General features: G+C 41.0%; 1 protein-coding gene across 8 annotated transcripts in view; it reads left to right on the forward strand.

The window, feature by feature from the left end:
* Nucleotides 1-16,714, forward strand: part of spire1a (spire-type actin nucleation factor 1a) — a 32,564-nt gene extending 15,850 nt beyond the window's left edge. Inside the window, exons 3-20 of one of the 8 annotated variants that reach the window (XM_085445509.1) lie at nucleotides 1,756-2,022; nucleotides 3,714-3,839; nucleotides 6,469-6,543; nucleotides 6,714-6,878; nucleotides 7,013-7,099; nucleotides 8,268-8,397; nucleotides 8,917-8,958; nucleotides 10,277-10,324; nucleotides 10,639-10,793; nucleotides 11,222-11,303; nucleotides 11,394-11,533; nucleotides 12,571-12,594; nucleotides 13,563-13,592; nucleotides 14,238-14,375; nucleotides 14,488-14,558; nucleotides 15,014-15,041; nucleotides 15,152-15,303; nucleotides 15,393-16,714. In XM_085445509.1, coding sequence (XP_085301635.1) covers nucleotides 1,756-2,022; nucleotides 3,714-3,839; nucleotides 6,469-6,543; nucleotides 6,714-6,878; nucleotides 7,013-7,099; nucleotides 8,268-8,397; nucleotides 8,917-8,958; nucleotides 10,277-10,324; nucleotides 10,639-10,793; nucleotides 11,222-11,303; nucleotides 11,394-11,533; nucleotides 12,571-12,594; nucleotides 13,563-13,592; nucleotides 14,238-14,375; nucleotides 14,488-14,558; nucleotides 15,014-15,041; nucleotides 15,152-15,303; nucleotides 15,393-15,654 — 2,022 coding nt within the window. In that variant the 3' untranslated portion in view covers nucleotides 15,655-16,714. The remainder of the gene's footprint in view (nucleotides 1-1,755; nucleotides 2,023-3,713; nucleotides 3,840-6,468; nucleotides 6,544-6,713; nucleotides 6,879-7,012; nucleotides 7,100-8,267; nucleotides 8,398-8,916; nucleotides 8,959-10,276; nucleotides 10,325-10,638; nucleotides 10,794-11,221; nucleotides 11,304-11,393; nucleotides 11,534-12,570; nucleotides 12,595-13,562; nucleotides 13,593-14,237; nucleotides 14,376-14,487; nucleotides 14,559-15,013; nucleotides 15,042-15,151; nucleotides 15,304-15,392) is intronic. The other 7 variants (XM_085445510.1, XM_085445504.1, XM_085445505.1 and 4 more) reach the window with 7 other exon arrangements.
* Nucleotides 16,715-17,444: the final 730 nt, after the last annotated feature.

Raw genomic sequence — 17,444 nt, forward strand, 5'->3', positions numbered from 1 at the left:
AAATAGAATATGCAGTGCAGTAATGACAGAGCATTTATTTAATGGCTCTGGTGACAAGTGGCAAACAAAATAAACACAGAAGTTATGGCAAAATTTACTGAAGTCAATTTTTGTGTTTGCTGCTGAAACTTCAGGTGAAGTGCTCTGTATCCTTAGCCTTTGAGTATCAAAGGATGTCCACGTGCGGAATAGTATTTTAATTTTTGTGGGTACTTTGCTAAATGTCTTCACTCCCACCGCGCTCTGAAATCATTTGGCATATCTGACGTTTCCAAGGTTGTTTCAGGTCGACTGGCCAATACTTCCGACACTTGTTGACCTCAGACCGAGGGTTAGATCAGTGAACTAAGTGCGCTGATGTAAAACTAGCAGTTTTGTGTGATCTGATAGTTGTTTGAAACATCAGGAAAGAAAAAAAAAATGAAGGTCATGTCCTACTAATTAATGAGAGAAGGCAGTGATGAAATGAAATCATCTCCTGGATTATGGTAATTATTAAGTTTCAGTCGGATACACTGGCCTTTTTACTCATTCACTTTGAAGACGTGAACTGTCCTCCGTTCAGGTGAACTGAGGTTTGTTGTAGATACGGTTGTTTATCTGAGTAAGGCAAGGGTACTATGAAATGAGGCTTGTTCCATGAGGATGTGCTGGTGTGCTTTTAATTATAGCGGAGCAGGAGGAGACAAAAAGCTGAATGTCGTCTGTCAGCTGGAAAGAACATAATGTTGGCATAGTTAACTTGGAGTAAACAGATTTCAGCAGATGGGAAAGAAATGTTTTTACCCCTCGAGCTAAGAAGAGCCACCGATTTGAACCAATACAGTGAAGACTTACAGCAGAGTATTACTGCATTTGCTTTCTGCAAATACGATACTGAGGACATATGACATTGAATACAGTATAAAAGAAGTTTGTGGAGTGACCGACATGATTACTCATTAAACGTGGTCTGATTTCATCAAGCTGAAGTTGTCTGGCCATAGTTCGCTCCTGCTTCTGCAGTATTGGTCAGAATTTAACCAAACTTGCAATGATCACCCAAATTGTGATCATAGTCACAGTCAAGGTCATTGTTGTTGGTCTCAGTGGATTTTAATTATTAGTGTGCACAATCCCGCTAACTAGTGACAAGAAAACGTATCCTTTTCTTTCTGTAGTTCACACATTACATGTGAATTGTGATGATTGTGAGACGCATGAGCTGCTATTCACTCACGGCGGCGTAACATCCGATTGAGCCATGTAAGAATAAAGGAGGTGTTTATCCAGAGAATTCGCACAGTGAGCAGAAGTCATGGTTGTTGCCTCCTTGATGCTCTGCAGAACATTTTCTATTGTCAGGAAACATGTCCGACTGAGACTCGCGTGACATTATGAAGCATTCATGTGTGGAAATCCTTTTCATCATAACTATTCAAAACACAATTCGACTTATCGAATGCATAAACGTTGTACTGTTCATGCCTTTAACACAATGAGTAATCACTCACATTGCGTGCTAGAAAAAGTAAGCAAACCCATGTGCTAAAGACTGATATTCTTTTTGGTGTTCCAGTTTAGGAGATGATGAAAGTTGTCAGTGTGTGCACCTTTAGAAGTGATCCTCACAATAATTAAAGTCAACACTTGCAAATACAACTGTTTGTTTCAGAATTTATCTGTTGTTCAAGCCCCTGAGTGCCTAAAGCTACAAAATGTAAAATCAACTTGGTGGCCTGTACAAAATAATAACCTACAACCTCTTCTTTTTAGGTTATTGACTCACTGGGTGTCATGATCTACAAAGCTCTAGACTATGGCCTCAAAGAAAACGAAGAGCGCGAGCTCAGCCCGCCGCTGGAGCGCCTCATCGACATGATGACCAACACGGAGGAAACGGAGAGTGACCCCTGTCCCGACGAGGGCTACGAGGCCACAGAAGAAGAGGATGAATGCGAAGAAGAGGAGGAAGGGGACCTCGTGTCTGATGGCTCCAGCAGTACAATCAGTAGCATCCGGAGCTATCGAGACATCATCATGGTAGGGTTTAATTTTATTAAGATACACATGTAATCGGTTTGCAATGAGAGCTTAGTTTGTCTGCCAGATTCCTTGAGTATATAAATCTGTTCTCAACACATGCTGCTTCTATTAACTCTAATAATTAACTACAGTGTTCCTGCTGTAGAGCTTCATCAGTCTGATCACTTGGTCCATAATGGATTGAAATGGCAGAGCAAATTGAAGTAAAGCAAAGCTATCGCAGGCATATGAAATGTGTGGCTTTCTGTTTTGTGTGGAATAAACTGCCGTATAGTTTGTGTGCTTGCCACATTTTTACAGCTGGCTTATTAAGAAAGCAGTGCAGCCGCATGTAATCACCCCAGCACAAACGTTTTCCCCTGATAGAAGCTGTCACACTGTAAATTCCCCAAGTAGCTTCTGAATAAGACGGGTAATTATAGCCCTGTAAACACACTGGTATTAAGGGAATGGGGTTAGGTTTCACAGCCTGTGTTATAAAGCCTTATAAAACTGATGTGGAACACAAATTTCAGGTCTGTTTGCTGCCTGTGTGCATCTTCCCTAAGCTCTTACTCCTCCAACAATCACTCTGTTCAGTGTAAAGTCATTATGGCATGGCTGCGGACAGATCTGGCACATCTACATCCAGTCTTATTCTCTTCTGACAAACAGAGGTATGTCACTTTGAAGTTCCAGCGAAACGTGAAGCTGGTACAGTATGACAGGACCTGCTAGCTGGCATCCTACTTAGACAGGAATATTTAAATGTTAAAGTGCCGAATGGGTTTGCTCATTGCTCTTGTACAATGGAGTGAACGGAGGCTACATGAGCTGGTATTGTTCTACTGAAAGTGAGTTAGGGGTTTGGATCCAGCCACATTTATGCCAATTATGGCTCATCAAATGAAGCCCTGAGTTTAACATCAAATTTAACTCCATATTCTTATGTTTGCACACTTGATTTCCAGAAGTCGTGCTGTTATTTTGCAGTTTCACTTGGTTTTTCCATATAAACACTTTTTTTGCATGTTTCCACAGAGAATTGTTATCAGTAGAAACAATGGAAACGACAGCTGCTGTGATATTTTAAGAATGTTTTAACTCTCACTTCTCAGGTGTCATATCACCTGTTATTTTCCCATCGTGACAAGAAGGCGTCTGTTTGCAGAGTCAGACATTTTTTCAGCTTGCCAAGCCCTTTACCTGAAAATGAAAATATGCCATCCATCTGGTTCGGTATTGTTTTTTTGGAGATTATTTGACAGCGCATGCATAACTCCTTCAGGTAACTCTTATTGTCACAACAATTGGACTCGGATACCACGCAGGTCGGAGCTTTAAATGGTGCGCAACCAGTGATTGTCAAGCAGTGTTGTTCCAGCTGCACAAGCAGGTTTAGTGTTATTTTTGTCAAGTTCCCCAACATCACACGAGCCTTTAGCCACGCATGAGGCATGACTGAGAATTAAAATGCCCACTTTGGTCCAGATTGGAGTTAAATTAGTCTCAATAGGGTTACAAAAGTGTACAAAGTGTATGATCCACAAGCATAAAGACGATTTACAAATGTACATAAAGGTTTGTGTGTAATTTGGAGTACTGACAAATGTGTGCTTCAATCCACACACAGATATAAAGCAGCTTTATTGATTGTTTATTCCATAAGCACCAGTATATGTAATACATTGCATTCTTTGCCTCTACAGCTATGTTCTTCCCACCTACCCAGTCCATCAGATGCCCCCAACCATTACCAGGCTGTGTGCCGGGCTCTGTACGCCGAGAGCAGAGAACTGCGCACTTTCTTGGAGAAGATCAGGAGTGCCAAGGAGGTATGAACTTTTGATGTGTGACATTATGACGTTATTGCTAATGGAAGTGCAGATGAGTGAGACAGTCTTCTGCACTTACCTATTTTAAATGTTATCACTACATTTCCAAAGTTGGGTGAACTTTTCTGTAAGTCACTCAAGAACTAAGAGGGCACGTCACAAATTTCTCATATTATAAACATGAGTGCTAAGAAAAACTGATGGACAGAACAGACTGTGAGAAAGGACCAAACTCTTTTCTAACGGTTTTACCACTCTGGTTTGGTACATATGTTTGCTTAAACTGCTGGAATAGGGATCTATTCGGCCAACGGACTTATTGCTGGGGAAAGAAAATCCCAGAGTGGTGCCCAGAAGCAGAAACAACAGTCCACGAAGTGATTATAGTACAGATTGACTGAGACGGTGGGTGTCCCTGGATGACCCTCTTGTTAGGCCAGCCATGAGCTCAAGTGCTTGGCATAACTTAATTCTGAATGGGCATGTTCTGGCATCCTCTCTCAAGTAGCTGTGCTCAACCTAACAGGAACGGTTGTGTAAGCGGGATGTTTTTACTGGAGTAGCTGAGAGTTATTAGGGTGGAATACCCACTTGTGCTGTTTTTCCTTTTTTTTTAAATTTTATTTATTTTATTTAGAGCAATATAAATTATTTTTTACAGTCATGAGGGGAAAAACGATTCTCAGTTGAATAACTAAATATGCCCTTACTGCTTCTATATTAAGAGGTTAAGTAGCAGGAGGCAGGTGCTGCTAATCAAATGCTTTTGATTAACTGATCATCAGCAAGTCTTAGCAGCCCTATATATTAAAAAAAAAAGAAAAGGGGGGGGGGGGGGGAAGAGGTTTTGCCAGTTTCTGGTATGAGTGTTAATACAATGGCATGATCTTCCCAGGAGTGGATGTCTCAACAAATTCACTCCAAGTTCAGAGTGCATTGCTCAGAAAAAATGCAAAAGACCCAAGAGCTATGTCTCAGTTTACAGGCCTCAGGTGGTATGTTCAACCTTAAACCTTAGTGCAGTGCAATTAGAAAAAGACTGAACAAGTATGGCCTGTTTGGAAGGGTTGTCACAGAAAGCCTCTGCGCTCTAAAAAGATCATGTCTGCACAGCTTTTCTCCAAATGTAGACAAACTTACCCACTTTGTCTCATCTGTCCGAAAGTATGTTGTTCAAAAAGTCTTGTGTTTTGTTTAGATGCAGCTTTATAAATATAAAACAGCATATGAGCGCAAACGACTAATACCAACGATAAAGCACTGAAGTGGAAGGGTGACAGTTTGGGCTTGTTTTGTAGCCACCTGGGCACTTTGCAGAGATTGAGTTGACCATGAACTCCTCTGTGTACCAAAGTATTCTGGAGTCAAATGTGAGGCCATCTGCCTGGCAGCTAAAGCTTTGCTGAAACTGGACAGTGATCCCAAGAAAATCAGCAAATCTAAAAAAAAAAAAAAAAATGGCTGAAAAAGAGTCAAGATGCTGCAGTGGCACAGACCAGATTGAAAGGCCGTGGTGGGATCTTAAGAGAGAAATAAGTTTAAGGAGACCATGTAGCAAAGCCAGAAATGGTAGGTTTGCTGTACAATATGTACTGTAAACACTAGCTTCTGTAGCAGGCATGATTCATGCAAACAGTCTTATGTAAGACGGTGTGGTTATAGAATCAAGTTTAACTTTATTACAGCAATTTAAAGAGCTCACAGGATTGCATCAGACCACTGCTGTATAGGGGACTGGCTGTAGCCTTAAAGGCCTCTGGATGATTGCTAATAAGCAACCATACACTGTACCTCACACATGCTTCCAAATTAGGAAATGATCAGTTTTTCTTAGTTTCTCTCACCGTTTCGGACTTTTCTCTAACAAGATTGTGAACAGCATTCTTCTCTTGGGAGCCAGCCAGACTAGAAACCAATGTAAATGTATTGAAAATGGCGTCACTGACTCTGTTATCATCGTTCAAAACAGGAATGACCCCAGGGAAGTGAAGGTGGGAGATGCATATGCAACTTTCATATCACTTTCACTGAAAGACAGAGGTCGGAACAGTGGGAGTCGGAAGTTAAAATATTACATAACAATTTTTATTTTTTTTTAAATTTATTTATTTTTCCCCCTTAGGGACTTCTTTCTTTGATCTAAAACCCTGGTGTTATGGTAATTTGTCATTTTAAAATTGAGATTAACCAGCACAGAAAAAAGATTGAAAGTATTGGACATGTCAGGAATGAGGTTTATCTTGAGCAGTATCACAACTGAAGTAGGTCACCCAGAACAGTTCTGCATAACAGATTCAGCAGTCACATATTAATGGCAGTCATTAGTTGTTCATTGACCTTTTTTTTTTTTTTTTTTTTTTTTTTTTTTTTTTTTTTGTGTCATTGTTTTTTTTGTTTTCCCCTCTGGCATAAATTCGATTTCAAGATGAGAAGGATCCACCTGGTCATGTGAATCCACATTTGTTTAAACAGGCTGCCATGACATTATGGGCAATATGCCTAGGACCTTAACCTAATATTTGTCTGGGAGAGAGTTGGGCACAAGTTCACTACCATCACTTTGCTCATTTTCTGTCTCATTTTTTCCTTGCTAACATTCCATGTTATCCCATTTTGCTATCTTGCCTAGAACCTTCGGAAGATGGAAGGGGAGACTCAGGAAGAACCTGTTAAAGACCTCAATGAGCTGCAAAATGCAGACTGGGTAAGAAGATCTACTTGGTACATCAATTATCACTTTAAGGCAGGAATGTCAAACTCATTGTACATCATGAGCCACATGCAGTCTACTTTGATCTTGAGTGGGCCAGACCAGTGAAAGGCATTGCAAATGCATAAGTGCATCACTAACCGTGCCGCTTGTATTCCAATCAGGCACGGTTCTGGGTACAGGTGATGAGAGATCTAAGACACGGTGTAAAGTTGAAGAAGGTCCAGGAGCGCCAGTACAACCCACTACCCATAGAGTACCAGCTCACACCCTACGAGATGTTGATGGACGACATCCGTTCAAAACGTTACAAGCTGCGGAAAGTCATGGTGAGGGTGTTTGGAGTTTTTTTGTTTTCGTCCTCTGTGTAGTTCAAAGACAAGCGATGGTTTTGTTCTGTAGCGTGACCTTCCATTTTTTTTTTTTATCACGTCTTCATGTTACTTTTAATGTCTTCTCCCAGGTGAATGGGGACATTCCTCCACGGTTAAAGAAGAGCGCACATGAGGTCATTCTGGAGTTCATCAGGTCACGACCTCCTCTCAACCCTGTGAGTCGTGCAGAACACGGGTTCAGTAATTAGTATGGAGGCTCAAAATCAATAAAAATACATGAATTTATTAATTTGCAATTACACACAATAATATTGTATTTGATAAATATATATATATATACACACTTTTAAATGTATTATCTCAAACAAATTTTGGCATTAATCTAAAAATATGTCCTGTTTATTTGTTGCTTGATTAGCTCTCGGTCACACAAAACTTGAAACCAGTCAGTAACCAGGCAACCACTGGTCAACAGGAAAGCAGTTGGTGAGTGGTTGTTCACGGTCGCTAGGGAAAATTGGTTGCAAAGCCATAAAGCTCATTTTTCTGCAGTTTTCCCATTTTAGTGGTCCTGGTTGCCAGGGCGCCCACTGCCTGTCTCTTAAGTTGGATTTGATCTTAGTTCTCTAGTGAACCCTTAATGGGCTTTAGCCATTAGCCAGTCAACCAATAGTACAATAGTACCAATTGTAGTATGCTCAAAACACACTTTAAATTATAGCTCGTTTAAGCTGCATCCGTGATAAAGTAAATTTTTTTTTTTTTTTTTAATGGATATATAGCTTTGTTTAGGGAAAAAAAAACTTTTGTGAGCAAAATAAACAAGTAAATAAATAAAATGACAGATATAGAAGCAAAATAAAGCAGACATATAATATTGCATTTATAAAAAAAAAAAAAAAAAAAAGCAAACAAATCTTCTGTTATACACTAGATTTGACATTTTAATGACATCAGTTTAATTATTGAATCCTAAATTTACTTTAAAAAAAAAAGCTTGGTCCTTTGTAGCATGTGTCATGTATGTAATTGGTATAGTATTTAAGTATACCTCATGTACTCCACTTTCAGTACAGTAAAATTGAACTTGGACAGTGACGTGACAATTGTCGTCTATATTCAGCACAGCTGTGAAAACACTGAAGTCCGTGACATCAATATTTAGTTGTCACTTATGATACCAGTACCCTGCCATACACGATGCTGCAGATGCCAGATGGCTGAGTGTGAATGTTGACACATGCAAGTCTATCATTGCTTTTAGCTAAATGATTAATTTTGACTGAGAAAATAGCTGAACGACGTCATCACGCACTCTTTCAGAGCAGAGGTGTGAGAGGAAAATCTTGGTAATCAAGTACGCACTCCTGATTGTCACGACAGGTCTCTGCTCGCAAACTCAAACCACACCCTCCGCGTCCCCGGAGCCTTCACGAGCGACTGCTGGAGGACATAAAAGCAGAAAGGAAGCTGAGGCCGGTTTCACCCGACATGATCCGCAGAAACCGCCTGGGTGAGATGACGATTACACAAACCCACGCTCAGAAATGATTCTACTTATGGCCTGACATATAAGCACGAACTCTCACTGCTCTGGCTCACATGCAAATGTATTGATCTTTAGAAGAAATCTCTCTGGGGGAGCGTTGTTCTTAACTTTCTGCATGACAGCTTTCAGTGAACCTAACCCATCCACTCAGGACATAAAACATTATCCATGAATTAATCATTCTTAACTGCAGCCATCACGAGTACTCGAACAGCCTGCTTCCTGCATCGATCTCCTCGCTTTATTAAAGGTGTCAGTGTTTAAACAAGGATCATGCTGACTGCAGCTGTGAGCCTACATATGGGGCAATTCTGTTAAACTGTTTATGAAAATCTGAGATTATGGAGCCGTTGTGAACGCATGGACGTGTTAAACTGGGATGATTCTGACATCATCGTCCATTATAACATAACATTTTCTTTGTTTTCTATTTTGCTTCCTTTCTTTCCTTTTTTTCCTCCCAAATATGGGCATATCTGTCAGTCATGCGACCCCTTAGCATGTCTCACAGCTTTGACTCATCAGGTAAAGTTCATGTCACCTGTTATGTTCTATCCTATTGTTGTGCCCGTGTTTTATTCTAGGCTATTTTTTAGGATTTAGATTCTTGCTTCTCCCTGATTTAAACACACCCCACATACTTCACGCTTGTGTTGTACAAGTGCATTTATGACACACTACTGTCACTTACTGGCTGTTTATTATAAAGACACTTTCTGAAGGTGAGAGGAAAGATGGGTCAGCACAGTGCACCTTAATCTTAGGATGCGTGAAACTGTGTTGGTAATGTTCTGTTGCTGGGGTGATTTTTGGGGCAGCCTGTGGACACAATAAACGTACAAACTCCAGAGAGGGAGGGGATATATTTTAGGGGAGATGCTAGTCACAGAGGCTGTCTGTGGTATAGCTGTTATGAGATGGCAATTGGGCCAGAGCCAGTAAAGTGAGATTACAAATCATCACTCTCTCTACAGCTTGCTGGTCATCCTAATCCTCCCTCTCAATGTGAAAAGTGAAAGAATTATGTAACGCTGCTGTCAGCAGACTAACCCCTTAGATAAATGGTTGGGAATGGGAGATGACTGTTCGAATGTAGCGTTACAGTTCACGAGGTGACCACAATCCAAATTATGTACGAGAATAACTTTTAGCACTGTGGCTGCACTCATTGTCTTTCCCTGCTTCCTCCCCCGCACTTCCCTTCGTACGCCTCTCCCTCTGTGCTTTCTAGTTTACGCACAATGTGTTTAAGCTTTAATATAGACCACTATCGCACAGCGTCCTGTTAATTCACACCCGGGGTCTGTACTATGAAGCGGGCTACAATTGTGATTGCGCAAAGCGCTGTCAGTCGCAGGTTTTCACATCTCCAAGTCAACCCAGGTTTTCTGATTCCAGCTAGAGGTGGTTTAATTTACATAGAGCTGCATACTTCTCGCAAGGATGGATAGATAGATGGACACATACATGTGGATATATATAAATTGTGAATCTCAACCTCCTTATTCTTTATGGCCCACACTCTGAGACCCACTGGATTAATGTGTCCCTGAGATTTACTCTTGGGTAAGGCTGTCTTAAGTTTATTTTTCCAACTGCAACCCAGGTGGTGTTAAAGGCTCAAAACTACAGGGCAGCCTTCCAGATCTTCTCGGACCCCCCCCCCCCCCCCCCCCCCCCCCAGAGTTACCTCGCTAAGCCCGCAAATGCTGCTTCATTGTACAGGCCCTCTGCTCTGACAGATGCTTGTCGCTGTCGAGTCCTCCCCGTGGTTCTAGTCTGGTGTTTGTTAACGTCTGTGTGAGCTTCGACTGAAGGTTATATTCCCTTAATTCATCTGCAGGTGCAGGGAAAAGCATCAGCACTCCTCAGGACTTGTTCCGCAGCTCAGGTAAAGCACACACGGACCGGCGTGTCGTGGCAACTTTGGAGTCTGTGTGACAAAGCAGGAGTGTCGTGAAAATGAGTGAGGGGAAATTGATGAGAAAATCTGAACCGTTGGCATGTGGCTGAGGTTTATCTTCCTCAATTCTGCCTCTGTGGTGTCCTGTCATAACACTGTAAAGAAGTCTTTAATACCAGCTACTGAAGGAGTTGACTCGTGATGTGTGGTTCATGTGTACATGTGACATCTGTAACAGTGTCTCTGTTTATTATGTTGGACGCTGTATCTTCCCGCTTTAATTGACTGTGTTTGACCCACAGACACTCCTGATGCTCGGAGGAAGTTGACCTGCAGCACCCATTCACTGTCCAGCAGCACAGCAGGACCAAATCAGGGCGGCGGGCAGGCGCTTAGCCAGAGAAAGAGGGTGCTCAAAGCGCCCACGCTGGCGGAACTGGACGGCTCAGATTCCGATGTAAGATGTCTGACTCGTATGATTGATTGCAAATGATCATGCGTGTCATGTGACTTCATCAGAATCTTGGTTATTATGCCAAAAGAGCAACAAAATTATACACAGTCCTATTTGGTGCAAAGAAAGAAAACAAACCATCTTAACTTTTTCATGCACAAAATTAAAAAGGAGAATTTCTAATAAGCAGTATAAAACAAATATTTAAAAAAAAATAGATATGTATGTGATGGCTTCTTGAGCTCAGAGCATCATTATGTCTAAAAGAATCTTATTCCACAACATTGCTATAATATGGTTAAAGTGACGTTCTGATTTAGTAGCTAAGCTCTCACAATTATTAATGACACGTTAATAATAGGCACACAAACTTGATTGTGGTAGTTATGAATTTTCGATGAATTGCTAATATGTCGTTTTCTGGATGACAGGAGGAAACCACACGGAGCAGCTCCAGCATGTCCACGTCTTTGATAGAAGACACGTCTCCTGACTCCGTCGCAGCCACGAAGGGTATTAACTTTTGAACATAGTGTATTACACAAATTAAATGTTCCCTCTCTGGCAGACTTTTTCATGCATATTTGTGTCCCATGTCTCCAGCTCCAAAGTTCCTGCCTGTCTCCGCCACTCCACAGCCAGACAAGCGACAATCTTCACAGAGGCGGCACTCTATCGACAAGGAGTCCCCTACCAGCGTCAGGCCTTTCTTACCACCATCCAGACAGAGCTCAAAGTCTTTGGTACGTTACCTTGTGGAGGCTATTTCTATTGGACTCTGTTTATGACAGATCTTTATCATCTAAATGATTTAAAAAAAAAAAAAAAAAGTAAATATAAAAGCAGATACTCGGAAGCATTTCTGAATGCAGTTCATGACCCACCAGTTACATCGATTAACAGCACCAGACGTACAATACGTCTGTTGAATTTACTCCTGTCCTGTGACCGGCCATTGGTTTGCAGTGAGGTCACTGGTTTTCTCTGACTCTGAGTGTGGTCCTATGATTCTAGTGAAGTTGATGGATCTAATTGAAAGCACAGGACAGCGCTGTACGAAAAGGATTTAGGTCAAGTTGGTTTATTCTCACTATTTATGTATTTCTTTTCCTTCCCCCCCCCCCCCCCCCAACACTGCCAAACCCAGATCTTCTAATTAAGCCAGACTCAACTTTTAAAAGTCTGCAGTGATGCATGTCAAGAATTAGAAGGCTTTCACAGAGAGAACTTCATATTTTAAATCTTTGATCCCTAATCCTTTCCAGAATCTTTCATAATTAGTGACAAATGTTGCTGATTCTGTTGTTTCCATTAAAATCTGTCCAGTTGACAGTAGAAACAACAAACAGTGACGAGATTAATCTAAGACATCTTTGATGAGTCACTTTTAAAAGTTGGAATAAAAAGTTACTGTTCATTAATACTAGGATGTTAACTCTTTCTCCCTCAGATTCCTGCTACGGGTAACCCCCGTTTCTCTTTCTGAGTTAAGCAGTTTGTCTTATTTCAGACCTGTTTCCAGAACAAAATGATTGAGTGTGCATCAGAAGTTGGTGGGAGGGATTTCTGCCTGTGCAGCTTTTCCCTGGTTTAAAACACCCTCTCAAACTTCATTCATATAAGAAGCTGAAGCTCTTTAGTTAATGTAGAACAGTCAGGTCTTTGTTGCATCCCCTCCCTTTCTCGTACTCCTGTTATATCTCATTTACATGTTTACTCTGATTAGCCATCTTCTTCCAAAGACTCACTTTAAATTATTTCTTATTTTCAAATGCTACAGCTAATGACGGATCCCAGTGGCAAGGTAACTAGGTCAATTTCCTGTTTATCGATTTATTTATTTATTTGCAAAGTCCACTAATCCTAACAATTAGTACTAAGGAATGCATGCATGCACGCAAGGGAGAAAGTGATTTAAAGGAATGCCATGCCAAGTATTATGGCAGGAATGCCATAATACTAAGTGCAATAATCCTTTCTGTCATCGTTGTATTTTTACTCAGTTGTATATAGTATTTGTATTCTATTTTTATCTTATTGTATATTTATGTTATTTTATTCTATTCTGTACAGTTGTGTACTGTATTTATTCTTATTGTATTCTAATTTTTGCCTCATAACTTTTGCACTGTCCACTTCCTGCTGTGACAAAACAAATTTCCCACGTGTGGGACTAATAAAGGTTATCTTATCTTATCAAGGTTGGAAGATGCAGCCTAAAGCCTATCACTGTATCCGGCTTCTTCAAAGCTGTTTTTTATTGCTAGCTGTACTCTGTGTGGTTTAGTTGAGGGAGCTGGCCGTATAGTGTGCGCAAGAGGCAGCACACAAGCTTTGTACTAGGATTTGGCAGAGACCGAGGTCTATGTGAGGACACCTGATTGGGTGAAGTTCAGGTGGGGAGCGGATGTGTGAAAGGATTTTAATGGACTGAAAGGAAAGCTGCAATGTCAGTGAACAGCCTTCCTTTTGAGGGGTACATTGAGATCAAAAATGAAATGTCAAGCCAGATATATTTGTTAAAAATTAAGTAATCCTATGTGCTCATGCATGTTTGAATGTGATGATGTAATCCAGAAGTTTTTTTTGTATATCTTTTTATTAGATTTTATGCTTGGTTACAACGTTGGCTGTAAGCTGATGACAGACCACCTAATGGGTTCATGCAGTTCTTGTATTAAATTTTACTGAGCGTACTGTGTGTGATTAGCTCGTTGGAATATAAGGTCTTGCTTCTGTTTAAATATCCTGTTCCCTCTGTCTGCTGGTCAGGTGGATGCCGGCAGTGGTGCTCAGGGCTCGGTATGTCGCCACTACTGCAAAATATCAAATTGTATCACCTCCAAGCACTGTGTGGGGGAACCATCCTGAATGGCGTCTAATTCAATCGGCTTGTTTTTTTAGATGAATGGGACCTTGTGTTGTAACTGCTTGAGTGAATGCAACATCTGTGGCGTACTGAAAATAACTCAGGGAAGATTATATATGAGGCCAGATCTTATACAAGCACTCAATCCCAGTAAATGATGATGATCAGTAGATGTGCTCCCTGAGACATTTTCCCCCCTGTGGACTTCTTTTGTAAAACTCCAGATGAGAGCTCAGCTGGCACCATGATGGGGGATTCTCTTACAGATTGTTTCCTTGGAAACATCTGGTGAATAACAGGAGCTCAAAACATGTTTTTGACAGAGAATAAAGCAAATCTGGATTAAAGTAAAGAAATCCTAGAGTTGTGGTTCCAGCATGGGAGGTGTTGTGTTGCATCACATGGAGGTTCTGCATTTATTTTCACAGCGGCGGTGTGAAACTGCCATTCTCACATCTCGTTGCATGTTTAGGTGATGTGGTGTGCAGTGGGGCATTTTTGTTTGGGTTTGTCAAACACATCACTGTCTGTGTGTTTGTGAGCATGGTTTGATGATGTGATGCATGTTTCCCCCGCAGGAGGAGTTCTGTTATCCGGCGGAGTGTTTGGCTCTGACGGTGGAAGAGGTGATGCACATCAGGCAGGTCCTCGTCAAGGCCGAGCTGGAGAAGTTTCAGCAATACAAAGAAGTCTACAACGCTCTCAAGAAAGGAAAGGTACAAAACCACCTGTAAACTTATGGTTTTCTCTTAAACTGATAATTTGTCACATTGATTTTGAAACGCTAGTGCACCTTCCTCACCTCAATTTTTGTCCTCCCCTGTCCAGCTTTGCTTTTCTTGCAGGATTAAAAGGTTCTCCATCTTCACCTGGTCCTACACCTGCCAGTTCTGCAAAAGGTAATTTGAATCGCTTTTAAAAGGACAGCTCGACTTAAAGAGGGAGACTCCAACATTTAAACAAAGTCTGTATTTGACACTGATTCCCAAATTTATAGTTTTCCTGTTTACGTACCAAACATACCCAATTGGCCTCATATCAAACAGCCACATGCCCAGCACATCCTGGCTGGTATTTCATTAGTCGATAAATCTACTGGATGCATATGAGTAGTTCTACATTTTTCATTGTTTTTCTTCAAACGCGTACGTTATTTAAAGTGCTTTCTGCACTGCAGAAGTCTGAGTCGAGACTAAAGAAACCAAACTATCTACTGTAGGAGCTCGTCTCTCTGGCTCTGCTGCATTAGTTTCTGTTTTAAGCTTTAAGTGACAGTTTGACAGGAGTGCAGTACAAAATCAGTGAAGTGGTTTTCACGAATTTCCAGCTTATCAGTTTTTTTAATTTTTTTCAGACCTGTGTGTTCCCAGTGCTCGAAAAAGGTACGAGACTGTCAACTGCTACTTGAAACATCAGTTTAGTATTTGACACTCATTCTTTAAGACCTACATGAGCCTTTTTAGTTCAGTTGTTTTGTATCTCTTTGCCTCAGATGCGGCTGCCGTCTAAGCCCTATTCCACACTGCCTATCTACTCTCTGGGTCCCAGTGCTGTGGTTAAAGAAGACACAGGCACATCTGCCCCAGCTGAGCCAGACAAGCAGCCGTTTGGGTCTGTGCACACCCGGCACAGTCTGCGCAGAAGGTGACTTAATAATTGGCAGCATCATCGTGTTGTGGCTGCGACTGCTTTCCTGTGTGTGCACAGATATTCACTCAGTTGTCTCTGTTTAGGTTGTCCAAGCACAGCATCAGCAAAGACGGGCGGTCGCAGGATGAGCTAGAGCTGCCCAAGGAGCTCACTGAGGACTGGGTCACCATGGAGGTCTGTGTGGACTGCAAGAAGTTCATCACAGAGATCATCACCTCCAGCAGGCGCAGCCTGTGCGTGGCCACCAAGCGGGCCCGCCTCAATCGCAGAACCCAGTCGTTCTACATGTCGTCGTCCAGCTCTGTCAACTTCAGGCCTTCGGAGCGAACCATCAATGAGTTGTAGAACATCGGACTGGTCGGTGCACTTTAAGTTAAGCTTTGTCATTCAATTAAAAAAAACAAACAAATAAAACAACAACAAAAAAACCAACAAAAAAACTCCAAAACAAACAAAAAAAACCCCTCCCACAGTGATGTGTGTACATAAAGTGGAGTTTCGCAAAGAAGTAAGAAGTGACCATGTGGCCGGTCCATTCCAAGCTAAAGCTAGTAAAGTTTCTGATACTTCATCCTCCTCTCAGATTGGCTGAGAGGAGGGATGCAATGTGGGTCACAGAGAGCAGCCGAGCTTCTGCATGTGGGTGACGTTATCGAGCTGCTGATGTCACCATCATGAACCGGGGTAAGGATGAGTGGGAGCGAATGACACAGAAAGCCAAAAGGTGCAATGGTATCGTGTAAATAGTTCAAAGGCCCAATCATAGTAGGTTTCCCAGTTCCTGTTTACGTCTAGCACTCAGGAAGAACAAACGATTGTCTTTTGACAGAAATGCACTGTAGATCTTCCCGTCAGGTCTGCTGGGGTGGATGTCTGCCAGTCCCCTGCCCCTCTGATTCTTCCAGCAACACTTATGCCAAAAGTTACATCTCTTCTTTTTTTTTTTTTTTTTTTTTTTAAAAGCCAGTTTAAATGTATATTTGCTATGATCTCATGTGGCTGATACAGCACGTTGAGGGGTTAAAAATAGCCTGGTTATTTTTCTGGGTGGGTTTTAGTATTTAATTAAATGTATAATCAATTCTGTGCCTGGTGCCAAAATGTAATTTCTTTCTCTGAATGCCTTTTGTAGTTACGGACCTACTGTGCATAAGGTTTGGTTTCTCACCATTCAGGCTGGCAATAGAAGCACAGACGTGTTGGGTTCGTGAGTGTGTACATGTTGTATATCTTAACTGTTCCAAAATTTGATTTAATATAAATCTGTAACAAAGTATAATTTTACCACGTTTTAGGATTTCTGCCTCAAGAGTTTCTTTATTGGAAAAAGTTGTTTATTATTATTATTACTATTATTATTAATGTTATTATGTTTCTGTCAATATAATAAAGTTTTATTTCTGTTCTTGTATAGTTTATAAACTTCTCAGTGTTATACCCTTCTAAATCACAAATAGCACTTTTACTGGATCAATTTATTGTTTATTTTTGTTCATTTGTCTTAAATGATTATGATTTATAATGTTTTGTTTCACCTCTTGGGGGTTCATAGTGCCATTTTCCCCACAGTTCATGAATGAAAATGTGTTTGAGCGACTTCTGGCTGCTTCACAGGAAGGACTAATTACTGAATCCACTAGAAACACACCACTGAATTGAATGTAGGCACTTTAAGTATAGGACTGTCATCCTTTACCAATATTTTAGCCTTTTCAAATCACACAGTCTCACACGTGTTCAAAGTGTGTGTTTTGGGGGTAAAAAAAGTTGTTACAAAATGAACACAAATCTTAACCAGGCTGTTCGACGATGATGCCATGTTCCAATGAAATAGTCCATCTGATAAGTTTTATTTTAGAGATCTGTAAAGGAACGTGTGCATGCTGTACTGTGTTTTTTTTTTTTTTTTTTTTGTTGTTTTTTTTTTTTTGTTTATCAAGGAAATTCTAATAAAATCATCATGATTCTTAAGTCTGACTCTGTTGCCCTGTTACAGAATTCAGCCTTATATGCCTGCAGGCTTACAGAGCACTGTGCAAACCTGTGTTAGGCAGCAGAGGGCGATAGAGACGAAATAAAAATGAAACTGGTTTCTTCTCCATCAGCCTGCAGACACCAGGACATCAGGTGGTAAA

This window comes from Copadichromis virginalis, linkage group LG22 (assembly GCF_057382275.1).
Source record: "Copadichromis virginalis isolate Kocher_CV1m ecotype Utaka linkage group LG22, C_Virginalis_male_GT1.1, whole genome shotgun sequence".
Lineage (NCBI taxonomy): Eukaryota > Metazoa > Chordata > Actinopteri > Cichliformes > Cichlidae > Copadichromis > Copadichromis virginalis.